The sequence below is a fragment of the Poecile atricapillus genome, chromosome 28 (assembly GCF_030490865.1).
Source record: "Poecile atricapillus isolate bPoeAtr1 chromosome 28, bPoeAtr1.hap1, whole genome shotgun sequence".
Taxonomy (NCBI): Eukaryota; Metazoa; Chordata; class Aves; order Passeriformes; family Paridae; genus Poecile; species Poecile atricapillus.
The window spans coordinates 4,898,701-4,920,410 of NC_081276.1; the positions used below are offsets into that span (position 1 = coordinate 4,898,701).

Genomic DNA, 21,710 nt, shown 5'->3' on the forward strand with positions numbered 1-21,710 from the left:
GTTTTCATTGTAGAATCAAAGAATCATGGAGTGCTTTGGGTGGGACAGGACTTCAAAGCCCATCCAATGCCACCCCCAGCCATGGCAGGGACACCTTCCACTGTCCCAGGCTGCTCCAAGCCCCATCCAGCCTGGCCTTGGGCACTTCAAGGGATCCAGGGGCAGCCACAGCCAGCCTGTGCTAGGGCCTCCCCACCCTCACAGCCAAGAATTTCTTCCCAATATCCAGTCTAAACCTACCTCTTGGCTTATGTGCTGTGAAGAAAGGACATGGGGAAGAGCAGGGGTGGGATTTTCTCTTCCTCTTTTCCAAGCTGCTTCTGAAAATTTTGAGAGTGGGAAAATGCAAAGGGATAAGGGAGAGGAAAGGCAGGAAAATAAAATAATGCTTCTGTAAAAGCAGAGGAAAAATGGTAGGGAAAGGGGAGTTTTGGAAATGTGTCCCCTTGTCTGCCAGGCCCTGGTTGCCAGCAAGATGCCCCTCAGGGTGGGAAGTTCATGTTAATGGCGTGGTTGAGTGGAATCAGGGAATTTTAAAACCTGAGGAGGTGGAGGGGATGAACATGTTGTGGTTGTTGATGGATGAAAGGTGTGTGAAACATCTAAACCCTTCTCCAAGAGCAGAATTTTTATCTCTCACTCAACCTTTATTCCTTCAAAGAGGATCAGGAACTATGGGAAGAACCATTTTGGGAGCAGCATGGATGCTCTGTGTTGGCAATAGTGGGTTGGGCCAGTAGAGAGGGAGGCTGAGCTGAAAGGGACCCCCAAAGCTGGGGATCTGAGCAGTCACGGTGGTGATGGCTCCTCCTGGGACCCCCATCCTTTGGATTTTGTGTTCCTGGAGTCCATGCATGTCCCAGGGCCAGGCTGCAGCCCCCTATCCTCTGAGGATGGGCTTTAGGGACAAGGGAGCACCTTTCCACAGCAAAGGGACACTACAGCAGGCAGCATTTGTTGGAGCAATGGAGCAAATGGTGATTTTTGGCCTCAATTTTCCACATGGTGTGAGTTTGAGAGGAGCAGGACACTGCCAGCACATCCCTGAATTGCCCACAGGCTACATCCCTGTCCCAGCTGGGCCTTTAGGTGTCACCCCAACCCAAGCCCTCCTCCCCTGCCCAGGGTCCCCCTCCCCAGCCCAAGTCCCCTCCCAGGGGCAGTGAGGGAGGGGCTGCTGAGCCCCTGGGGTCGAGCTGGGGAGTACAAAGCTTTGATTTAATCCCTGTTGTTCCCTGCAGTGGCCCCAGAGCAGGAGCAGCAGCCGGTGGCAGCCGGAGGACGGTGACTGCTCCTCACCCAGTCCAGCCCAGTCTCTGGGTGGTGATTTTGTGGATCACAGGGTGCACACCTGATCCAAAAGCAGTTTGAAAGGAAAAGCACTGATTTCTATTCAGCTGTTGAGTTTGAGCTCATGGATGTTCTTTGGATGAACATGAGGCACAATGGGAGCTTGGCTTTGGGAGGCACCTTCTGCACAGAGCCGAGAGAGGCTGCACAGACACAGCACCTGTGGGAGATGCTCCCACATCCAGGGTCCCACAGCGCTGTGGGTGATGCCCCTGCTGCTCTCATTAAAGGCGCTGTGAGGGGAATCTTCAGTCACTGCCCTCTGCCACAGCTTCAGTTCCACAGGTGATGGGGAAAATCAGAGCTCTCTACAGGTTGGACTGGGCAGGAAGCTCTGGGCTGTGTTGCACTGGATGGAGTAACCTAAATTTGTCAAAAGAATAAGAAAATAAATTAGAAAGCATTCAAAGGAGGGACACGGAGCTGGGGAAGGCTCTGAGGAGCAGCTGAGGGCACTGGGCTCGTTCAGCTGGAGCAGAGGAGACTGAGGGGAGGCTCCTCGGGGGCTGCAGCTCCTCCCGAGGGGAGGTGGAGGGGCAGGAGCTGAGCTCTGCTCTGGGCCAGGGACAGGAGCCCAGGAAGGGCTGGAGCTGTGCCAGGGCTTGGGATGGATCTCAGGGCAAGGTTCTTCCCCCCGAGGGTGCTGGCACTGCCCAGGCTCCCCAGGGAATGGGCCCGGCCCCAAGGCTGCCAGAGCTCCAGGAGCGTTTGGACAGCGCTCTCAGGGATGCTCAGGGTGGGGTTCTTGGGGGGTCTGGGCAGGGCCAGGGGCTGCACTGATCATCCCTGAGGGTCCCTCCCAGCTCAGGGTATTTCAGGATTCCATGATTCTAAATCCCTGATGGAAACACCATCAGTGCTCTGAATGAGAAGCACTGATGCTGGGTGGGGGGCTTTGAACCAGGTGAGCAGGTGCAGAACCAATGTCTGAGCTCTCCATTGCTCCCTCCAGGTTTTCCAGGTTTGAGTCTTTGGTGCTGCTCCTGGAGGACAGGAAACCTCCTGGGGAGTTCTGAGCTTCCCAGCCTGGGCTGGGGAGAGGGGACAGGAGCACCCCTGGCTGTCCCAGGGTGGTGCCAGGACACAGCACAGTGACAAACTGGCTTGTCCTAGAGGGTGAGGAGGGTGAGAAGGGCTTTTCTGTCTGTTTGAAGTCACCGATTTCACAATTTACCATTCATCTTCAGCAGGGACAGGCAGGGAGTGGCGTGGTTAAACAGTGAGGAAACTGATAAGCCATAACAGATTTCTTTCTAGTAATTATTTCTAGTAATTAGCTGCCTTTCAGAGCGGTGTTCCTAATCGGGTGGGTATTGTCAGTGCCTGTAGATGGGGGTCTTCTTGGACAATGGGTTTAATCAGGGGGTTATTGCTGCTCCTGGTTTTTTAACTTCTTTCTTTCCTCCCTGTTTTTAATCCCTGGCTGTGTTTTGCCTCTCCTTTTCCCCCAGGCCGGAATTCTAATGGAATTTTAATGGAATTAGCAGTGTGGGGCTGGGGGAGGTGCACGGTGGGTGGTGGCTGTGCTGGGGCTGGTGTGATGTAGGGGCACTGGTTCTGCCAGTGGCTGCTGGAAAAACTTGTAGGCAGCATTTAAATATTTTTTCTTGGGCTGTCAAGTGCAGGGCCAGGAGTTGGACTTCGATGATCCCTGAGGATCCCAGCTCAGGCTATTCTGTGATTCTGTGGTGTGTGAGAGAAATGTCCAACACATAAGATTATTTAAAAGCAGTTTGTTCTGGTGGAGGTGAAATGCTACCGTGATCCAGGGTGCCAAAGCCAATCCCTGACACTGCCAGAGTGGGTGGGAAGCTCTGGGAAGAGCAGTTTTTATTTTTCTACCTCATGCCCAAGCTCCGGGAGGAGATGTGCCTTTGGGAGGAGTCACACAGACACTGTGGGGGGTTCCTCTGGAAAAGCCCTGGGTGAAGGCAGGGCTGGGGGAGGCTTCCCAGAGCCCTACACAGCCAGATCCTGCAAGAGGGAACATGCTGGGAGAGGAGAGAGGCTGGGAAAGACTCCTTAGGCAGGGCTGGAGGCAGCACAGGCAGATGAGGGGCAGGAGAAGGAGCTGGCAGGGGGAAAAGCAGGAGGAGGGTGCCAGAAAGATCTGAAAATGCTGAATGCTTTCAGCCAGTGTTGGGGTGTAGTGACTCAAGGTGCCTTCACTGTGCTTCACCTTCTTTTCGAAGGAAACCCCTTTCCTCTTCAAGGGATTTATTCCCACGATCTTCTCCTCCTCCCACAAGATCCCTGTACACCCATCTGCAGGATTTCAGTAATTCTCTTGGGAGCAGGATGGAGTTTGGGGAGATTCCTTATGGGTTTTTCCCGTTACTGGGACTCGTCTCCATCCTGGTCCTTGCCTCCTTCCTGAGGCTTTGCCACCTTTCCTGGTTGGTGCCCTGGGCTGTGGCTGCCAAGGAGTGACAGAGTGGCTCTGGATTTGCCACCTGTGCCACCTCTCTGGCCACAGAAACAGCTCCTTCTGCTGGCAAGTCCAGCCTCTCCTTTTGAATTTCAGCAGGCTTAGGTACATTCCAATCCAGAGGTTTGCCATCCTTTCTTCTGCCTTGTTTTCATAGACACTTAAATGTAGAATTTCCTCTGCCTGCTTTTTTCCCTTGTTATGGAGGGATGGATGGTGCAGGAGCTGGGGCTGTCCAGGGCTGTACTCTGTGTCCCAGTGTCCCCATCGCATGGGGCACCCACAGACCCAAGGGTGCAGCAGATGCTGAGTGAGGAATGAGAGAATCCAGAGAAGGATGTGGGTTTGGAGCAGTGCAGGGCTGGCACTGGGTTCATAAAATCCTGAAATAGCCAGAACTGGAAGGGACCCTCAGGGATCACTGAGTCCCACCCCTGGCCCTGCCCAGACCCCCCAAGAACCCCACCCTGAGCATCCCTGAGAGCGCTGTCCAAACGCTCCTGGAGCTCTGGCAGCCTTGGGGCCGGGCCCATTCCCTGGGGAGCCTGGGCAGTGCCAGCACCCTCGGGGGGAAGAACCTTGCCCTGAGATCCATCCCAAGCCCTGGCACAGCTCCAGCCCTTCCTGGGCTCCTGTCCCTGGCCCAGAGCAGAGCTCAGCCCCTGCCCCTCCGCCTCCCCTCGGGAGGAGCTGCAGCCCCCGAGGAGCCTCCCCTCAGTCTCCTCTGCTCCAGCTGAACGAGCCCAGTGCCCTCAGCTGCTCCTCAGAGCCTTCCCCAGCTCCGTGTCCCTCCTCTGGACACTCCAACAGCTTTGGATCCTCCTGATCTTGTGGTGCCCCAGGTGCCCCCAGCACTGGAGGTGAGGCTGCCCCAGTGCAGAGCAGAGTGGGACAATCCCTCCCTGGGCCTGGTGGCCCTTTGGGCTGCCAGGACTCACTGGTGACTCAGATCCAACTTGCCACCAACCAGGACCCCCAGGTCCCTTGCCAGGGCGCTGCTCTCCAGCCTCTCATTCCCAGTCTGTCCCTGCATCCAGGGCTGCCCCATCCCAGGGCAGGATCTGACACTTGCCCTTGTTAAACATCACATGGTTGGGGATTGCCCAGTGTCTCTTCACCTTCCCACACATATCCAGGAGACCCCTGGTTCAGCCCAAGGTCTCTGGTGATGGCAGAGGTTGCTGGATGCAGTTTGGAGCACCCTAGGATAGAGGAAGGTGTCTGTGCCCATGACAGGGGATGGAACTGGATGAACTTTAGGGTCCCTTCCAACCCAAACTGTTTTGTGATTCCATGATTCCCCACTCCAGTCACACATGGAAGCAGCAGTGTGTTATTAAATGGGAGACCTGGCTGCTGCTGTCCAGCCAAGCTCTGCTTTAGGAGTAATCAGGACCTGCCTGATGCCACAACCTGCTGAGTGCTTTGTCCCCTTGGCTGGTGCTGCAGCAGATCGAGCTCTTAAGCTCTTTTAGAAATTAGGTCATTTAGGAGATCCATCCTCTGACATTTTGACCTTTGTTTACTTAACGTTTAAGCCTCTGAAAGGAAATGGCAGCAGCACCCGGAGCCTCCGGCTGTCACTGGACAGAGGGAGGGGGAGGCTGCACCATCAGGAATGGGGGCCTGGGGCTTGGGGCTTGTAGTGGGGGAATCCATTCTAAAATTTTTGGGTTGAGTTCAAGACCTCCATGGTGAGGTTGCAAAATGAGCAGCCTCCTCTCTCTTCCCATCTGGCACAGGGTGCCCAGAGCAGCTGTGGCTGTCCCTGGATCCCTGGCAGTGCCCAAGGCCAGGCTGGACAGGGCTTGGAGCAGCCTGGGATGGTGGAAGGTGTCCCTGCCATAGCAGGGGCTGGAATGAGATGATCTTTATGATCCTTTCCAACCCAAACCACACTGGCATTCTCTGGTCTCTGGGTCCTGTACTTCAGGCAGGCTGGTTTGAGGCATTTTGCTTCCACTCCTTTCTTCATCTGTTCCCCAAAACCTCTTAGTGGTGTGAAAAAGGTCCTGCCAGCCCCAGTGTTGCCTGTGTGCATTAACCTGCATCTTAGTGGTTTCAGGGCTGGCTTTAGGCTAAGCAGATTGGCAAAATCCTGCCCCTCACAATTTTGCTCACTAAGCCAGACCCGAGGCAGGATGTGATCTTCCCTTTTTGGGAAGGGTTTGGGGATGGGGGCTGGTGGAGTGCCTGCTCCCCACAAGAAGGGTGTCTGGTTTTGCTTTCTGGTAATGGAGAGAATCCCAAAGGATGTTGTTGTGCCTCCAGCTGCTCCAGGAACAACACAGAACCATTCCCTCCCTCCCTTCCTTGTGTCCTTTGCTGTCCTGGCACCCCTGGGTGCTGCTGGCTGGGCCACTCTGTGCCCAGGGCAGTGACCATGAGGCAGGAGAGTGCCAGGATATTTCAGAGAGGGAACATCCCACCAGGGGTCTGGGCTCCTTTATTTTCAGCTGAGAGTGTGCAGGTTGAGGTGGTTGTGAGAGAAACCTTCACTGATCCTGAGTACCAGGACACAGGGAATGGCTCCCAGTGCCAGAGGGCAGGGCTGGATGGGATATTGGGAAGGAATTGTTGGCTGGGAGGGTGGGCAGGCCCTGGCACAGGGTGCCCAGAGCAGCTGTGGCTGCCCCTGGATCCCTGGCAGTGCCCAAGGCCAGGCTGGACGGGGCTTGGAGCAGCCTGGGATGGTGGAAGGTGTCCCTGCCATGGCAGGGGTGGCACTGGATGGGATTTAAGGTCATTTCCAATCTAAATCCTTCTGGAATTCTGTAATGGTCACAGGGGCATGCGGGCACTGCTGGCACAGGGCTGTTCCCACACAGATCCCAGCTGGCAGCAATGCTCTGGCTGTGAGGAACCGCAGGTCTTGGGAAGTTGAACCTCCCCCAGGAGAGGGGAAGAAGGTGCTCAGTGCCCTGTGTGGAGCAGGAGCTCAGCTCTCATGTGCTGGGATTGCATTTCCTGCTGTCTGGAAAGCACACCCGGAGTCTGGTCACTTGTCCTGGCCCTTGATCTGCTCTGCCCTGCCCCTGCCCAGTCCAGCTGGCCGGGTCTCCGGTGTCTGCAGGGAGCTTTTGGCTCGGGGCTGACACTGCCAGTTTCCATGGCCACAAGCACTTCCCTGTGCCTCTGCAGCTCCAGGCTTTTGGTGTTTATGGACCTGCTCTCCATGAACTTAAAGCAACTCCTGCTTTAGCACGAGCTCTTCAGCCTGTCCCTTTATAGGAGGGCAGGGCAAGCTGCCTTGCAGGAACAGAACTTGTCCCTTAGCAGGATCCAGGTGCCTGGGGGCAAAAACGCCCCCCTCCACTTCCCTCTTATCCCAAACCTTGTCTTTTTTCTTCTCCTTCTGCAGGGAAGAGCAGTGAAAGAGCCTCATACTCCACGTTTGGAAGAGACACAGGGATGCCAGGACTAAACCAGGTAATGAATGATAAAATGCAGTGAGATTTTCTGCTTCATTTACTGGCTCCCAAGAGTGAGTCTGGTAATGAAAACCAGCCTGGATTTACATCTCATCTCCGTGCATGGGGTCCTGGGAAGCCTCTGCTCTGCTCTAAAACCTCTGTGGAGTGTTGGGGGTTCATACTGGTGTGGGCTGCTGGCTCAGAAGAGTCGCCAGAGGTTAGAAAATGTTGGTAGTAGCAGCCTCTTCCTTCCTTCCCAATCTTCTTCAGCCTCACTTGTTTTGTTATTGCTACTCCTGGTTTGTATTTGATCAGCCGTGACCAAGCCACGCTGCCTTGCTGGGGAGCTCCAGGGAGTCAGATCAAAGCAACACCTTTCCCTGTGCCAGGCTGGCCATGGGCAAGGGAGCGTTCCAGGAGGTTCCTTCCCCCTCCACTGCCTGCCCTGGGCTTTCCCTCTCCCTCTTTGGCAGCATCTCCCAGTTCCCTGGCCAGTGTCCTGTGTCCCAGTTTTGGGGAGGGAGGGTCTCTGAGGTGGTTTCTGTGCTGCTGCAGCATCATTTGAGTGACTGTCAGGTGGAGCTGTGGTTTCATGGTGGGGCTGTTGATGCAGGACCTGCAGCAGGAGCTCTCTGTGGAGCATCAGGATGTGGAGCTGCTGGAGCCAGTGCAGAGGAGGCCACAGAGCTGCTCCAAGGGCTGGAGCCCCTCTGCTCTGGAGCCAGCCTGGGAGAGCTGGGGCTGCTCACCTGGAGAAGAGAAGGCTCCAGGGAGAGCTCAGAGCCCCTTGCAGGGCCTAAAGGGGCTCCAGGAGAGCTGGAGAGGGACTGGGGACAAGGCCTGGAGGGACAGGACACTGGGAGTGGCTTCCAGTGCCAGAGGTGCCCAGAGCAGCTGTGGCTGCCACTGGATTTCTGGAAGTGTCCAAGGCCAGGTTAGATGGGCTTGGAACACCCTGGGGTAGTGGGAGGTGTCCCTGCCATGGCAGGGGGTGGGATTGGATGAGCTTTAAGGTCTCTCCCAACCCAAATCCTTCTGGGACTCCATGATCTCCACAATCCTGGGTGGGACCTGGCACAGCAGAGCCACCTCCTTCAGACACATCCCAGCCCCGTTGGGTCACCCCACGTGAACCCTGCAGCAGGAGCTGCTGAGGGGAACAAGTTTGCTTCCTGTGGGGAATACCACAGGCGTCAATCTGAGCCTGGAATGCAGGGGAGCAGCCCTGAGATAACCTTCCCTGCTGCCACCAGCATCCAGAAATAGTTTGTTGGGAAGGAGCAAGCACCTCCCTTTGATGTGTGGCTCCAAGTGCCCCCTCAGTGCCCAGCATGGCCCTGGGGAAACCGTCCCAGCACTGGAGCCAAGGGAGGAGCTTTTGGCCGGACAGCTTTTATTTTATCCATGTACACACACACATATTACATGTTTTAATTTTACACAAATTTGTCATAATTTCCTCCTCTCTGAAGTGAGGATGTTTCCTTTGCTGGAGCAGCTGTGCTGGCTGTGCCAGAGTGGATTTCATTTACCACTGAAGCTGCTCAAAGAAAACTGGGCCCAGTGCCAAGTGTTGCTTTTGGATGTGATGGTTTTGCTGGGCTTTTGTGGAGGAGGGGGAATATAAGGTAACAGAAATGGGGGGGCAAATGGCCGGGAGAGGCCCCAGGAGAGGCGGGCACAGGGCTTGGGATCGGGTGGCAAATCCCACTTGATGTGGAGAGGAGACAAAACCCCCTTGTGGGGGGTGGGGGGAGGCCAATGGAGCCTCTGTGGCCCCCAGAGCAGTTGTTGCTTCTGGCTCCAGTTTGGGGGAGTAAGGGGGGTTGACCCTTTTTTTTGTTTGTTTTTGAAAAGATGAAAAATTGTCTGGTGGAGATGCCCTGAATGTGGATCAGGATCTTCCCCAGAAATGCCCTGCTCTGGAGCAGAGCTGGCAAAGCATTCCCCCTTGTTTAACCCTGACCCATCTCCTGGGGCATCCCCAGGGGGAAGAAACAGGAAGAAAACCCCTTTCTCTGGGAAATTGCTTCAAAATCCCAGTGCATCTCCTGCCTGCAGGAGGAGCAGGGCAGCAGCTCCCGGGATCCCTCCGGGTGCTTTCCTTGGCTGTGCACAGAGCGGGTCCGGAGCAGAGGAAACCTGAGCAGTGGAACAGATTGCAGGAATGTCACCAGCTGTGAACACACGAGCTCCTCTTTCCCTCCATGACCCCTTTCTGGAGGAGACGGAGTTTGAAAGCAAAGGTTTTTCTTTCCAGTTTCTCAAAAGCCTGAAATCCTCCTTTATTTCCATGTGTTGCCCTCGGAAGATGGGTCAGAGCTGAGCTTTTGGGACTTGAGGGCCCTGTGCCAGCCCTGTGCAGTTCCATGTAAATATACTGAACTTCCTCTCGAGGTGAGAGGGGCAGTGCTGGAGGAGAGGCTCCATCCCAGGAGGAGCACCCTGGGCTCCGGCTCCCCCAGCCCCGTGCTGCTTCCCAGCGTGCCCAAGGTCAGCTGGGATAAACACGAGGGAGGAGTTTCCTGGCTTTGGAAAGAGGGATTTGGCTTTTCCCTGATAAAACTCAGGAGAAAACCACCGTGAGCATTGGGTCAGTACCACTCCAGGGTATTGGCCACAACATGGGCTGGTGACATGGGGCTCATCCTGTCTTCCTGGACATCAAGGTGAGCGTGCGACCACAAGGGTCCTACCATGGCACCTGCACTGTGACTGTGGGACCACCATGTCCCCCACCATGGCACCTGCTGGTTTGCATCCCTGGTTTGCAGAGGTTCTTTGCTGAGATCCAGCAGGAAAGCACAAGCTGAAAGCCCCTTTTGTTCCTCCACACCTATTCCCCCACCTCCACCCCCATATTTACAGATTTGCTTTCCCTCCTGGCCCCTTGACTTGTGTTTATTTTTCCCCTCAGCTGAATTGGTTTGAAGGTGGCTCAAAGCAGCTCTGTTCTCTCCCAGCGAGTCATTTTCCAGTGTAATTCCATGGAAGGGCTTTTCTCTCTCCTTGTTTGCAGCCTGGTTTCCTGCCCAGCGAGATGGGAATCGCCAGCCCAAGCACGCTTTCCCCCACTGGGGGCAAAGGGGGGTCTCAGTATTTTTCTTACCCCAACAATCCTCGCAGGAGAGGTGCTGAGAGCAGCATAGGTGAGTGCCTGCGTGTTCCCCGGGTGCCACCACGCCAGCTAGGCAGGTGCCCTCATCAGATCTGCCTTTGGGAATGAGAACATTGATGCTGGGAATGAGGGACTGATGTTGCCATGTGTGTCCCTGGCATGAATTTGGAAATTGTTATTTTTGGGGAGAGAATGCATATATATATATATATATTTATCTTCTATATATATATAGAGAGAGAGAGATCTAACCTCAAAGAAGGGGTGCTCAGAGTCAGGTACAATTTCCCTCTTTCTGGAAAATACCAGATTAGCTGAAAGCAGCAAGTGGCTTGAGGTTCTTGTAAAAACACCTCCAGCCACACTGCACATCGCTTGTCCTTCCTGTGAAACCTTGGGCTGCAGTGGAGCTGTTTGTGTGGCTGGTGGCCCTCCTGGAGCTGCAGCAGGCAGGGCTGGCAGGAGCAGGGTGTAGGGGGCAGTGGCAGGTCTGGGTGCTGTGCCTGGGACACAGGCAGTGTTTGCTCCAGGAGCTCTCCCTGCCCGCTCCGCTGTTCCCAAGCAGGGCTTGCTCGTGTCTGGATCGACCTGGGAATAAGCTTTTACCAAAGGCTGGGGTCAGGTGTGAGTTTAACTTCGGAGGGAAGACAAGCTCCAGTTCCCCAGAATTTGTGTTTCTCGTCACAGTTCCCCCTACACCCTCCAGAGCCGCTTTCCTGCTGCTATTTTGGGCTTTCCCCAACAAATGAAACCAGAAGTGACCCAGTGATGGGTGCATTTTTCAGTGCTTTTCAGAAAAAGGCACCTACTCTGGTACTGCCACTTCAGCCTGGAAAATAATTCCCTAGCATTCTGTGGAGTGAATTTATCCTCTGGAAGTACATCCCAGCAAAGTCCCTGGCTTGGCAAGTAGCTGTGTTAGCACCCTGTGCCCCTCAGCCAGGGCTTTCCTTAATGATGAAAAATAATAAAAATAATTATGGGAAAATAGTTATAAAAATAATAATTATGAAAAATAGAATTTTAAACAAATTTAGCCAGTGCTTCCCCATGAGCCACTTCTGGATGTTTCCCCACCACGTCCCTGAGCTATCCCCTTCCTCCAGGACACTGTGTCCCCCTCCAGAGCTGGAACTGGATGGATGGGCTGGGGTCTGGCCCTGGGAAGCACATCCCTGCCTCCTGCAGCAGTGAAGCTTTCCCAAGTCTATCCCTGTGTAGGAAGCAAATGAAAATACAGCCCAGCCCTGCAAGGGTTCCATTTCTGCATCCTCTCTCCACAAACCCACTTCAAGTTGAAAGTGTTTCCAAAGAAACAACCCCAATGAGGGGTTGTAACATTAAACATTCTTATATTTATGGGCTCGGTCTCTCCCAGCAAGCCCTTGCTGTCCTGGGATCTCTGTGTGGGTGTGAAACATGTCCCCAAAGGGTGCAGACAAGGTTTGGAGAGGCTCATCCTTGGACATTTCCACTGTTGATACTTCCTTGGCCACGGGACATTTGGAATCTCAGCCCTGTCTGTAGCTGCAGTTTCCAACCCCAGAGATTTTGGCTGCAGCTCGTTTCCCCTCTCTCTAACCCCCTTGAAAACTCAGATCCTCTCTTCTCTCATCCAGATGGACAGCCCAAAAAGGTTCGGAAGGTGCCTCCTGGACTCCCCTCCTCGGTAAGTGGCAGCAGCGCGTTCCCCATCCCTGCTCGCTGTGCCCAGAACAGCGCGGCTGGGGAAGGGATTTCCCGAGTGGGGAGCGGAGGGAGAGCTCCCCGGGAAGGGGCAGAGCCGTGGCCGCAGCCTGGGCCGTGTCTGACGCTATGTGGCGAGTGAAAGGCGAGCCCTGGGCTCGGGTTTCCCTGCAGGATTGAGGCGCAGTTGCGGCAGCTGAGCCCGCTCCAGGTGTGCGCTGCCTCAGAGGAAAGCTGAGCTAGCCCTGCTCCCGCGGCTGTTCCAGGGGAATAAACTGAACAATGTCTTTGTGGCTGGAAGTAATGGGATCTCCAGGAAAGCTAATTGGAGCGGGCTGGAGGGTTCCTGCAGGAACACGGGAGCTGTCTGGCGGCAAGAGCTGCATTCCTGGCTGGAATGTTTGCGTGCTTGGAGGGGGTCGGCTCTGTCCCATCGGGCTCTGTCCCCAGCCCGGGGCTGTGCTGGAGACGTGCCCTCACTCTCTGCCACAGCCGCTGTGACGCTCCCCCATTCCCCAGGGAACACCCCCATCCACGGGGAAATCCGTGCTGTGGCATTCCCTGGCTGCTGCTGCCGAGCTGTGACCCCAGCACAGGCTCTGCCTTTGGGCACCCCGAGCTGCTGGCTGTGCAGGATAGAGGAGGGGAGACACTGAGGCCTCGCCAGGTTAGGCTCACAGACCTGGGGGTGTTGGAGGATCCTTGTGGATCTACATGAGGCAGAAACCAGCTCCAAGAGTCTGTGCTTTTACAGACTGCTTGAGTCACAATCTGTGTTGCTGCCTTGAGTTTCCGTGTGAAATTTGGGGCTTTATATATATATACATGAGGGGTAAACATCACCCCTGACAAATGGCCTTTATTGGCCTCGAATTTCAAAGCGCTGGGGCTTGTCCCTTCCTGCTAGCAGAGCCCTGGAGGGCCCTGATTCCCACAGGAAGAGCTGCTTGGCATTTGCCACAGCTCAGTCCCGTCCCTCTGTCTGAGTGACACCTGCACTCCAGCCTTTCATAGGATCATGGAATGGTTTGGGTGGGAAGGGACCTCAAAGCCCATCCAGTTCCACCCCCTATCATGGCAGGGACACCTTCCACCATCCCAGGCTGCTCCAAGCCCCGTCCAGCCTGGCCTTGGACACTGCCAGGGATCCAGGGGCAGCCACAGCTGCTCTGGGCACCTGTGCCAGGGTCTCTCCCACCTTCACAGGGAGGAATTTTTCCCCAACATCCAACCTAAATCTCCCTCTCTACCCTAGCTGTTGCCTCAGCTTCCCCTTTATGCCAAAGCTCCAATTTTCAGAGGACAGGCTGGTTCTGCCCCTTTTCCTCACCCTCCTTGTGCTGGGAGCTCCAGGTTTGTTTTTGAACTTCCACACCTGGGGAGACAGATCCGTGCCTAGGCGGCAGGAGAAGTGTGAAGCAGGAGTGGCCTCAAAGGCAGCAGATCAAAGGCTCTTTCTTGTCTGACTCGCCCATGCAGGAGCCCGCCCCATGTTATCACTGGACCCCGTGCAAAATAAATAGGTTAATCAGCATCTGATTAAAATGTAGTGCTTTAATCTGTAATTCCCGAGCTGCTTTGAAACCTCACCGAGGTCAGCGGCTGCAGGAGTTGAGGGTGGGTGGGTGAACAGGGAGTGATGCCAAAGACACCGAGAGGCACTGGCACCATGAGGGGCTTCAGGGGGTGTGAGCAGCGATGCCAGGCAGGGACAGGCACAGAGGAACCTGTGCTGGGAACCCAGGGCCTTTGGGCTCAGTGCTTTTGTCCCAAAGAGGCCACAGGAGGCTCCAAGGGCTGGAGCCCCTCTGCTCTGGAGCCAGGCTGGGAGAGTGGGGGGTGCTCACCTGGAGAAGAGAAGGCTCCAGGGAGAGCTCAGAGCCCCTTGCAGGGCCTAAAGGGGCTCCAGGAGCCAGAGGGCAGGGCTGGATGGGATACTGGGAAGGAATTGTTGGCTGGGAGGGTGGGCAGGCCCTGGCACAGGGTGCCCAGAGCAGCTGTGGCTGCCCCTGGATCCCTGGCAGTGTCCAAGGCCAGGCTGGACAGGGCTCAAAGCACCCTGGGGTAGTGGAAGGTGTCCCTGCCATGGCAGGGGTGGAACTGGATGGGCTTTGAGGTTCCTCTGAACCCAAACCATTCCAGGATTCCATGCAGTAGGTGCTGGGTTGGGGCTGCCCTCAGGGCACGGAGCCCCCTGGAGTCTCCCTGCAGCTGTGGAACTCCTGACCTGTCTGGGCACAGGATCCAGGGCTGGAGATGGCCCCACATCAGCTCTGGTGCCACAGGAACCCGGGGAGGGATTTTGTGCAAGTTGGTTCCTGCCGGATTTTGTTGCCACAGTCAGTTCAGTGCCTGGGAGCTGTTTCAGGCTGTACATTCCCAGTCTGGTCACTGCTGTGTTTAGCCTCAGTCTGCCCAAAGTCCCACCCCAGCTCCTGCATTTAAGCAAGAAAAACAGGGAGGGAAAAACAGCCCAAGACCACAGAGCTCTGCGAATCCCAGCACTGGGCCTTTTCGAGCGGCTCTCGCCGCGCTGGCAGATTTTAACCGGAGGAAATGACCTCACCTGGAGGTCCCCGAGGCCGCCGGCGTTGGGCTGGGGCCGCGGGCTGGGGAACGGGGCCTGGCCCTGATTTACAGCTGCCTGCAGCGCCCAGCCCCGGACACGGCTCCGTGCAGAGCGTGGAATTGGCTTTCCACAGCCTCCCCTGTGCTGGGCAGCAAAAGGAAAAATTAGCAGGGGTCAGGGCCAGGATTGTGGTGAAATTTGGCCCTCCAGGATCCAGCAGGAGATGTTCCAGGGGTGGTGGAGCAGGGTGGATGCACAGCAAGGTGAAGTTCCCCCTACTCTGCCTCTGCCTTGCTTTGCACCCCTGCTCCCTCCATCCCTGCCATTTTATCCCTGTTGTTTTCTCCGTGGGTTTCTGGCTTGGCTGTTGGTGCAGCTGCTGGGCGCCTGGCCCCGAGCCAGCCCCTGCCAGATGGCGCGGGGCTCTCAGACGTGCTGCACTCCATTCCCTGTCCCGGCTCCCGCTATTTAATCAAATTATAGGAAAAGTCAATTTGCTGGATTCCCGTTCTGCACTGCCTCCCCCATCCCCCCCAGCCCACGCGAGGCTCCCTCTGCCCACAGCACCCGGCAGCATCCTGGGGACCAGGGCCTGGAATTCTCTTTTTTGAGCAAGGGACAAAGGGCAGCTGCCAGTGTCTGTCAGGATTTGCCCTTCCCCCTCTCTCTTTTTTTTTGTCTTTATTTTACGAGTTCCCTGTAGAATCACAGAGTCATTAAGGTTGGAAAAGCCCTCTAAAGGTCACACAGTCCAACTGTTCCCCAGCACTGCCAAGGCCACTGCTGACCCATGTCCCCAAGTGCCACATTCACACGTTGTTTGAACTCTTCCAGGGTGACTCCACCACTGCCCTGGCAGTCTGTGCCAATGCCTGACCACACTTTCTGTGAAGAAATTCCCCCAGTATCCAACCTGAGCCTCCCCTGACCCAGCCTGAGGCCGTTCCCTCTCCTCCTGTCCCTGCTCCCTGGCAGCACAGCCCGACCCCCCCGGCTGTCCCCTCCTGCCAGGGAGTTGTGCAGAGCCAGAAGGGCCCCCTGAGCCTCCTTTTCTCCAGGCTGAGCCCCTTTTCAGCTCCCTCAGCCCCTCCTGGTGCTCCAGACCCTTCCCAGCTCTGATGATCCTTGTTGGATTTTTAGGGGGCTTTAGGGTTGTTTTTTCAAACAAATAGAAGCTGTCACAGGGCCATGGTGGAGTCACCATCTTGTAATTGATCAGAAAACATGTGGATGTGGCACTTGAGGACAGGGGTTAGCAGTGAACATGGTGGTGCTGCTGCTTTTATGGTTGGACTGGATCTTAAAGTTCTCTTCCAACCTTAAGGATTCTCTGATTGTGTCTTTTATTCCCCACCATCAATTTTGGACGAGGGCTGGAAGGGAGCAGCTGGCTGTGGGGAAAAAGAAACTCAGGCAAGTTTCCTTCCCAGAGAGAACTGTCTGTGCCAGGCAGAGCCCAGCCCCTGCCCCACCTCTGCTTTTGGCTGGATTAAAAAAAAATTATCAGTTTCAGAATGAATCAAAGGGGATGAAAATAAGCTGTGACAAAAGTTCTCACATCATCAGAGTGCTATTTCAGTTTCTTTGAATGCCATTTCGGTTTCTTTGCGTGTTGGATTTCTGCTTTAAAAAAAGAAAAGTCTGTTTTTGTCCTGGCAGAAGCTGATTTTTGGTCAGGGCTTTCTAGGATGAGTTTGGTTAATTTAGAAGGGAAGGGAAAGCTTTTTCTTCTGCTTAATGTGCTGTTAAATCATAGAGCAGAGCAGTGCTGCTGACCCAAAAGCTGTGTGAGGGCTCTCTGAGAGTTGTCCCCTCCCCTGTGAAAATGGCTGTGAGGGGCTGCTCAGCCCCCGTGCCTCAGTTTCCCCTCAGCCTTGTTTCCCTGTGGGCTTTGAGCAGAGGCTGTGCTCAGGAGCCTGGCACAGGGCAGGGTTGGCACAGGGGGGTCCCGAGGCCACACTGGTGCCCACTGCCACCACCCAGCCCATCCCCCCAGTGTGGGGTCACTGCAGCAGTGGTGGCTTTTGTGGTTACCCAGAAAAAGTTATAACCATGGAAAACGGAACTGGAGCAGAGTCGAAACTTCTGCTGGAGCTGGGCAGGTTCTGGGGACCAAGAAGGATGACAGGAACAAGCAGAGAGGAGCCCTGTGTCCTGTTCCCTGTGCCCTTCCTCTGCCCCCTGTGCCCTTTGCTCTGCCCCCTGTGCCCTCTGCCCCATCCCCTGTGCCCTGTCCCCTGCCCTGCTCCATGTAGGGCTGTGCCCTTTGAGGACCTTGGCTGAGCTGCTCCAGATCCCCACCCAGATCTGCTGTGAGATGAATCAAAGCAAAGCTCCTGGACTCATCAGATGGTTTTGGCTGGAAGGAACCTTAAAGCTCACCCAGTGCCACCCCTGCCATGGCAGGGACCCCTTCCACCATCCCAGGCTGCTCCAAGCCCCGTCCAGCCTGGCCTTGGACACTGCCAGGGATCCAGGGGCAGCCACAGCTGCTCTGGGCACCCTGTGCCAGGGCCTGCCCACCCTCCCAGCCAACAATTCCTTCCCAATATCCCATCCAGCCCTGCCCTCTGGCACTGGGAGCCATTCCCTGTGTCCTGTCCCTCCAGGCCTTGAAAGGTCAGTTGAGTGAAGCACTTGCTGCTCTGCTGCCTTGGGAGAGGTGGTCAAACACTGCTGAAGTCTGAGGTTTGAAGTCTAATCTGTGCAGAGTTGGGGGCAGCCACGGTGAGGATGTGGGGCTGTGTACTGACCAAGCCCTTCTCTTTAACCTCTTTCCTGCCCCACAGGTGTATCCATCCAACTCAGGTGATGACTACAGCAGGGATCCAGCTGGATATACTCCCTCGAAACCTCCCAGCACTGTGTATCCTGGAGCCTTTTACATGACAGGTGAATGATTCCCAGCCCTGTGATCCCACGAGAGGCAGAGCAGGGGCAGCCTTGCCCGTTATGGACCATGGGAGGGATTGCACATCTGCACATTGCTCAGGGCAGGAGTGCATGAGACACAATGCAGCCCCAAAATCATCAAATATCCTGAGCTGGGAGGGACCCTCAGGGATGATCAGTGCAGCCCCTGGCCCTGCCCAGACCCCCCAAGAACCCCACCCTGAGCATCCCTGAGAGCGCTGTCCAAACGCTCCTGGAGCTCTGGCAGCCTTGGGGCCGGGCCCATTCCCTGGGGAGCCTGGGCAGTGCCAGCACCCTCGGGGGGAAGAACCTTGCCCTGAGATCCATCCCAAGGCCTGGCACAGCTCCAGCCCTTCCTGGGCTCCTGTCCCTGGCCCAGGGAGTTTGTCCAGATTTACTCAGCAGGTGATGCTCAGCACAGGCAGGGCAAGGTGGGGACAGTCACAGCCCCTCAGCCAGGGTGGCTGGGGACTGTCTGCTGCTGTCCCTGCCCCACTCAGCTCTGTGTTCCTTGCAGATGGACTCCATAACTCGCCAGACCTGTGGAGTTCCCCAGGTGCCATGAGCCAGTCGAGTTACGGTGCCATGCTGGGCAGCTCCTCGTCCCCGCTCCCGCAGTCCAGTGGCTTCAACAGTTTACATCAGCATGAACGCATGGTAACGTGTCCCCATGGCTGTGTCACCTCCCTGTTACCTTCTCCCCTGTCTGTGGGCTTGGGCCACCTAGGTCCTGCCCCAGCTGCTGAACCCTACAGCTTTTCCAGGGCCCCTCTCACCCCTCTCCCCCTCCCTGCCAGAACTACCAGCTGCATTCAGGAGAGGTGAACGGTGGACTCCCCTCGGTGTCCGGCTTCTCCTCAGCCTCCACAGCGTACGGAGTGTCCAGTCACACCCCCCCGATCAGCGGCACGGACAACATGATGGGTATGGCCAGTCACTGCAGTGACCCCTCGCTCCACAGCCGGCCACAGGCTCACCTGGAAAAGCAAGGCTTGTACAAACCACCCAGACACCTTTGGTCCCTGAGTGTCACCTGTGCCTGGAGTCCCTGCCAGGGGAAGAGGCACAGTGATGTTCTTGCTGCTGGAGCATCTGGGTGCTGGTCCGGGGGTTTACACCTCGTGGGGTGGGTCTGGGAGGAGCCCAGGAGCCCTGGCAGTATCTCCTGGAGGTGCTGTGGATTAGATGAGTTGTGGGATGGATTTGCACCTGTGTGAAGCTGCTGCCCTAGATGCTGAACGGGAATGTTCGTGCTGGGTTTGGATACTACGTTAACCCCTGAGTGCTTTCATCTTTGACACTGCTGAACCTGTTACAAAACCTGTTACTGAAATGATTTATTCTCCCCAGGAAAGGAGGATCCTGACATAGATTTGTAGAAAAAAGCTTGTTTTTCTGTGGAGAAGCAAGTTTGGGATTCATAGAATGAAAGTATCATTAAGGCTGGAAGAGACCTCTGGGATCATGCAGTGCATTGGTGGTGGTTGGGGTTTGAGATGCCCCATGGCAATGGCTGTGCTGCAGCAGAGATGTCTGATTGCTGTTGGTGGCACTACACCTCCAGCCCAGAGCTTGGAGAGATGTCTCTGAAGCCCCTTGATGGCTTCCAGGGGAAGGTGCCCCATGTCCCAGCTGCTCAAACATTTAATGGAGCTGGACAAACATTTAATTTTCAAGCATAGCACTAAAAGCAGAAAATTTCCACCCCAGAGCAGAAGACCCCAAAGAAGGTCTTGTAAGGTCCTGTGTCCTGCTGGGGTCTGGGACCTTGGCAGTGGCATCTGTGTCCTCTCTTGGCAGGTAACAGAGGAACCACAGCCGGGAGCTCTGGAGACGCGCTTGGGAAGGCTCTGGCCTCGGTAAGAGTTTGGGATAGTCCTGACCCACTCCTGGTCCTGCTGCTGCAGGAACACTCTACCCAGCAGGGAACATGGACACGTTTGGTGAATGGATCCCAAATCCACAGCAGCCTCTGAGAGAAGGTTTTCCCTCTCCATGTGCTGTCATCTCAGTCCTGGCACCTTTTGGTGGATGGAGAAACTGATGTACTGATGGGGAAACTGAGGCACTGCAGGTTGTGGTGGCCCTGCAGCCCCATTTCCTGCTCTGTGCCCTCCCAGCCTGGTGCTGCTCTGCCAAGACCACCCTACACAGACCTTGTGGCAGGACTTGCAGGTCCTTGCCCTGTGTGTGCTGGTTCAAACTGGAGGGCACTGGTCTCACTGGGTTACCAGAGAGTTGCCTCTGTCCCATTCCATGATCTTTGCACGGTGCCAGCGGGGTGCTGACAGTGCACCCTGCAACAATTCCTGAGAGCTTCTGCTTCCTCCTTGAGAGGGGACCTCAAGAGCAGAGGCTGCACTCAGGGGTGGTGACAATGGGCACAGAGAGAGACCCCGGGGTTAGTGGGGGAACTGGGGGGAACTGGGCTTTGTGCTGGCTGTGGGTTTGGGAAGGGAGGTCCCAGCAGATGGTGGGTGCCACTGGGAGGGGACAGCTAGCTCAGGATGGCACTGCTGACCGTCCCCCTTCTGTCCCTGCAGATTTACTCCCCCGACCACTCTAGCAATAACTTCTCCTCCAACCCCTCCACCCCGGTCGGGTCCCCGCAGGGCCTCGCAGGTGAGTGACAATGTAAAGGGTAAAGGGGGGGTCGGGTTTGCTTTTGGGACCTCCCAGGCAGTGAATTTCCCAGATCAGCCCCAAACTCTCAGATCAGGGCTGGCAGCAACCCTGGGAGCTTCTCCTGCCGTTCCTGACCCTGTCCCTGAGCATCCCATCTTGGAGAGGCTGTGGCTGGATTGCCCCCACGGGAGAAGCACAGTGGGAACTGGGAAGCAGCCAAGTGGTTAAAGCCCATGTTCAGCACCTGCTGCAAGCCCATTCCTGGTCCCCTCGGGCAGGACCCCCCGTGCCTGGGGCGCAGCATAACCCGGCCCCGAGGTCACAGCGACTCACTGGGGCCAGGCACATTCCGACACCTCTCAAGGTGTGATGGGCTGAGCCAGAGCAGAGCTCGTGGTGCCACACCGTGCCACGTGTCCCTGCAGTGTCACACAGCTCTGTGCTGGCCCATCAGGTGCCAGGCAGTGCCATGGTGGCCTGTGCACCACCACGGGGGCTTGTGTGGGGCTGTAGTGGCCCATGCACAGCATGTGGTGCCACAGTGGCTCGTGCAGTGCCATGGTGGCCCATGCAGTGCTGTGCTGGCCCATGCAGCGCTGTGCAGTGCCATGGTGGTCCATGCAGTGCTGTGCTGGCCCATGCAGTGCTGTGCTGGCCCATGCAGTGCCGTGCTGGCCCATGCAGTGCCGTGCTGGCCCATGCAGTGCCATGGTGGCCCATGCAGTGCCGTGCTGGCCCATGCAGTGCTGTGCTGGCCCATGCAGTGCTGTGCTGGCTCATGCAGTGCTGTGCAGTGCCATGGTGGCCCATGCAGTGCTGTGCAGTGCCATGGTGGCCCATGCAGTGCCATGGTGGCCCATGCAGTGCTGTGCTGGCCCATGCAGTGCCATGGTGGTCCATGCAGTGCTGTGCTGGCCCATGCAGTGCTGTGCAGTGCCATGGTGGCCCATGCAGTGCCATGGTGGCCCATGCAGTGCTGTGCTGGCCCATGCAGTGCCATGGTGGCCCATGCAGTGCCGTGCTGGCCCATGCAGTGCTGTGCTGGCCCATGCAGTGCCGTGCTGGCCCATGCAGTGCTGTGCTAGCCCATGCAGTGCTGTGCTGGCCCATGCAGTGCTGTGCTGGCCCATACAGTGCAATGGTGGCCCATGCAGTGCTGTGCTGGCCCATGCAGTGCCGTGCTGGCCCATGCAGTGCTGTGGTGATGCCGCAGTGGCCTGTGCAGTGCTGGGTGGTGCTGGTGTAGCCGGAGGAGTGCTCCAGCAGTGCTGTGTGTGGCTGGTGGCCGATGGCCGGTGTGGTGCCCCAGCTTCCAGCCCCATCTAGTGGCAGCCGTGGCCACAGCCGGTCCCCAACTCTGCGTTTGTCTCCAGGCTCGTCGCAGTGGCCGCGGGCAGGTGGAGCGGGTGCCTTATCTCCCAGCTACGAAGGGAGCCTCCACACTTTGGTGAGTGGCACCAAAAATTCCAGCTTTTCCTTTTCTCTCTCATCCCTCAGGGCTTGGTGGTGAAGGGTTTTTGGGTGTCACCCTCTCCCCTGTACACCTGGAATCAGCTGGTGGGTCAGGGATGGGTATCTGGGGGGCAGCAGCTGAGCAGAACCGAGTGC

At 56.4% G+C, this 21,710-nt stretch overlaps 1 protein-coding gene across 13 annotated transcripts in view; it reads left to right on the plus strand.

Moving 5' to 3' along the window:
• TCF3 (transcription factor 3) overlaps nucleotides 1-21,710 on the plus strand; it is an 83,381-nt gene that overhangs the window by 46,430 nt on the left and 15,241 nt on the right. For 12 of the 13 annotated variants that reach the window (XM_058858324.1, XM_058858328.1, XM_058858325.1 and 9 more), the window contains 9 exons: nucleotides 7,140-7,207; nucleotides 10,211-10,340; nucleotides 11,929-11,978; nucleotides 17,354-17,456; nucleotides 17,995-18,134; nucleotides 18,275-18,401; nucleotides 19,278-19,336; nucleotides 20,021-20,099; nucleotides 21,476-21,549. In XM_058858324.1, the coding sequence (XP_058714307.1) occupies nucleotides 7,140-7,207; nucleotides 10,211-10,340; nucleotides 11,929-11,978; nucleotides 17,354-17,456; nucleotides 17,995-18,134; nucleotides 18,275-18,401; nucleotides 19,278-19,336; nucleotides 20,021-20,099; nucleotides 21,476-21,549 (830 nt within the window). The remainder of the gene's footprint in view (nucleotides 1-7,139; nucleotides 7,208-10,210; nucleotides 10,341-11,928; nucleotides 11,979-17,353; nucleotides 17,457-17,994; nucleotides 18,135-18,274; nucleotides 18,402-19,277; nucleotides 19,337-20,020; nucleotides 20,100-21,475; nucleotides 21,550-21,710) is intronic. The other variant, XM_058858334.1, reaches the window with a different exon arrangement.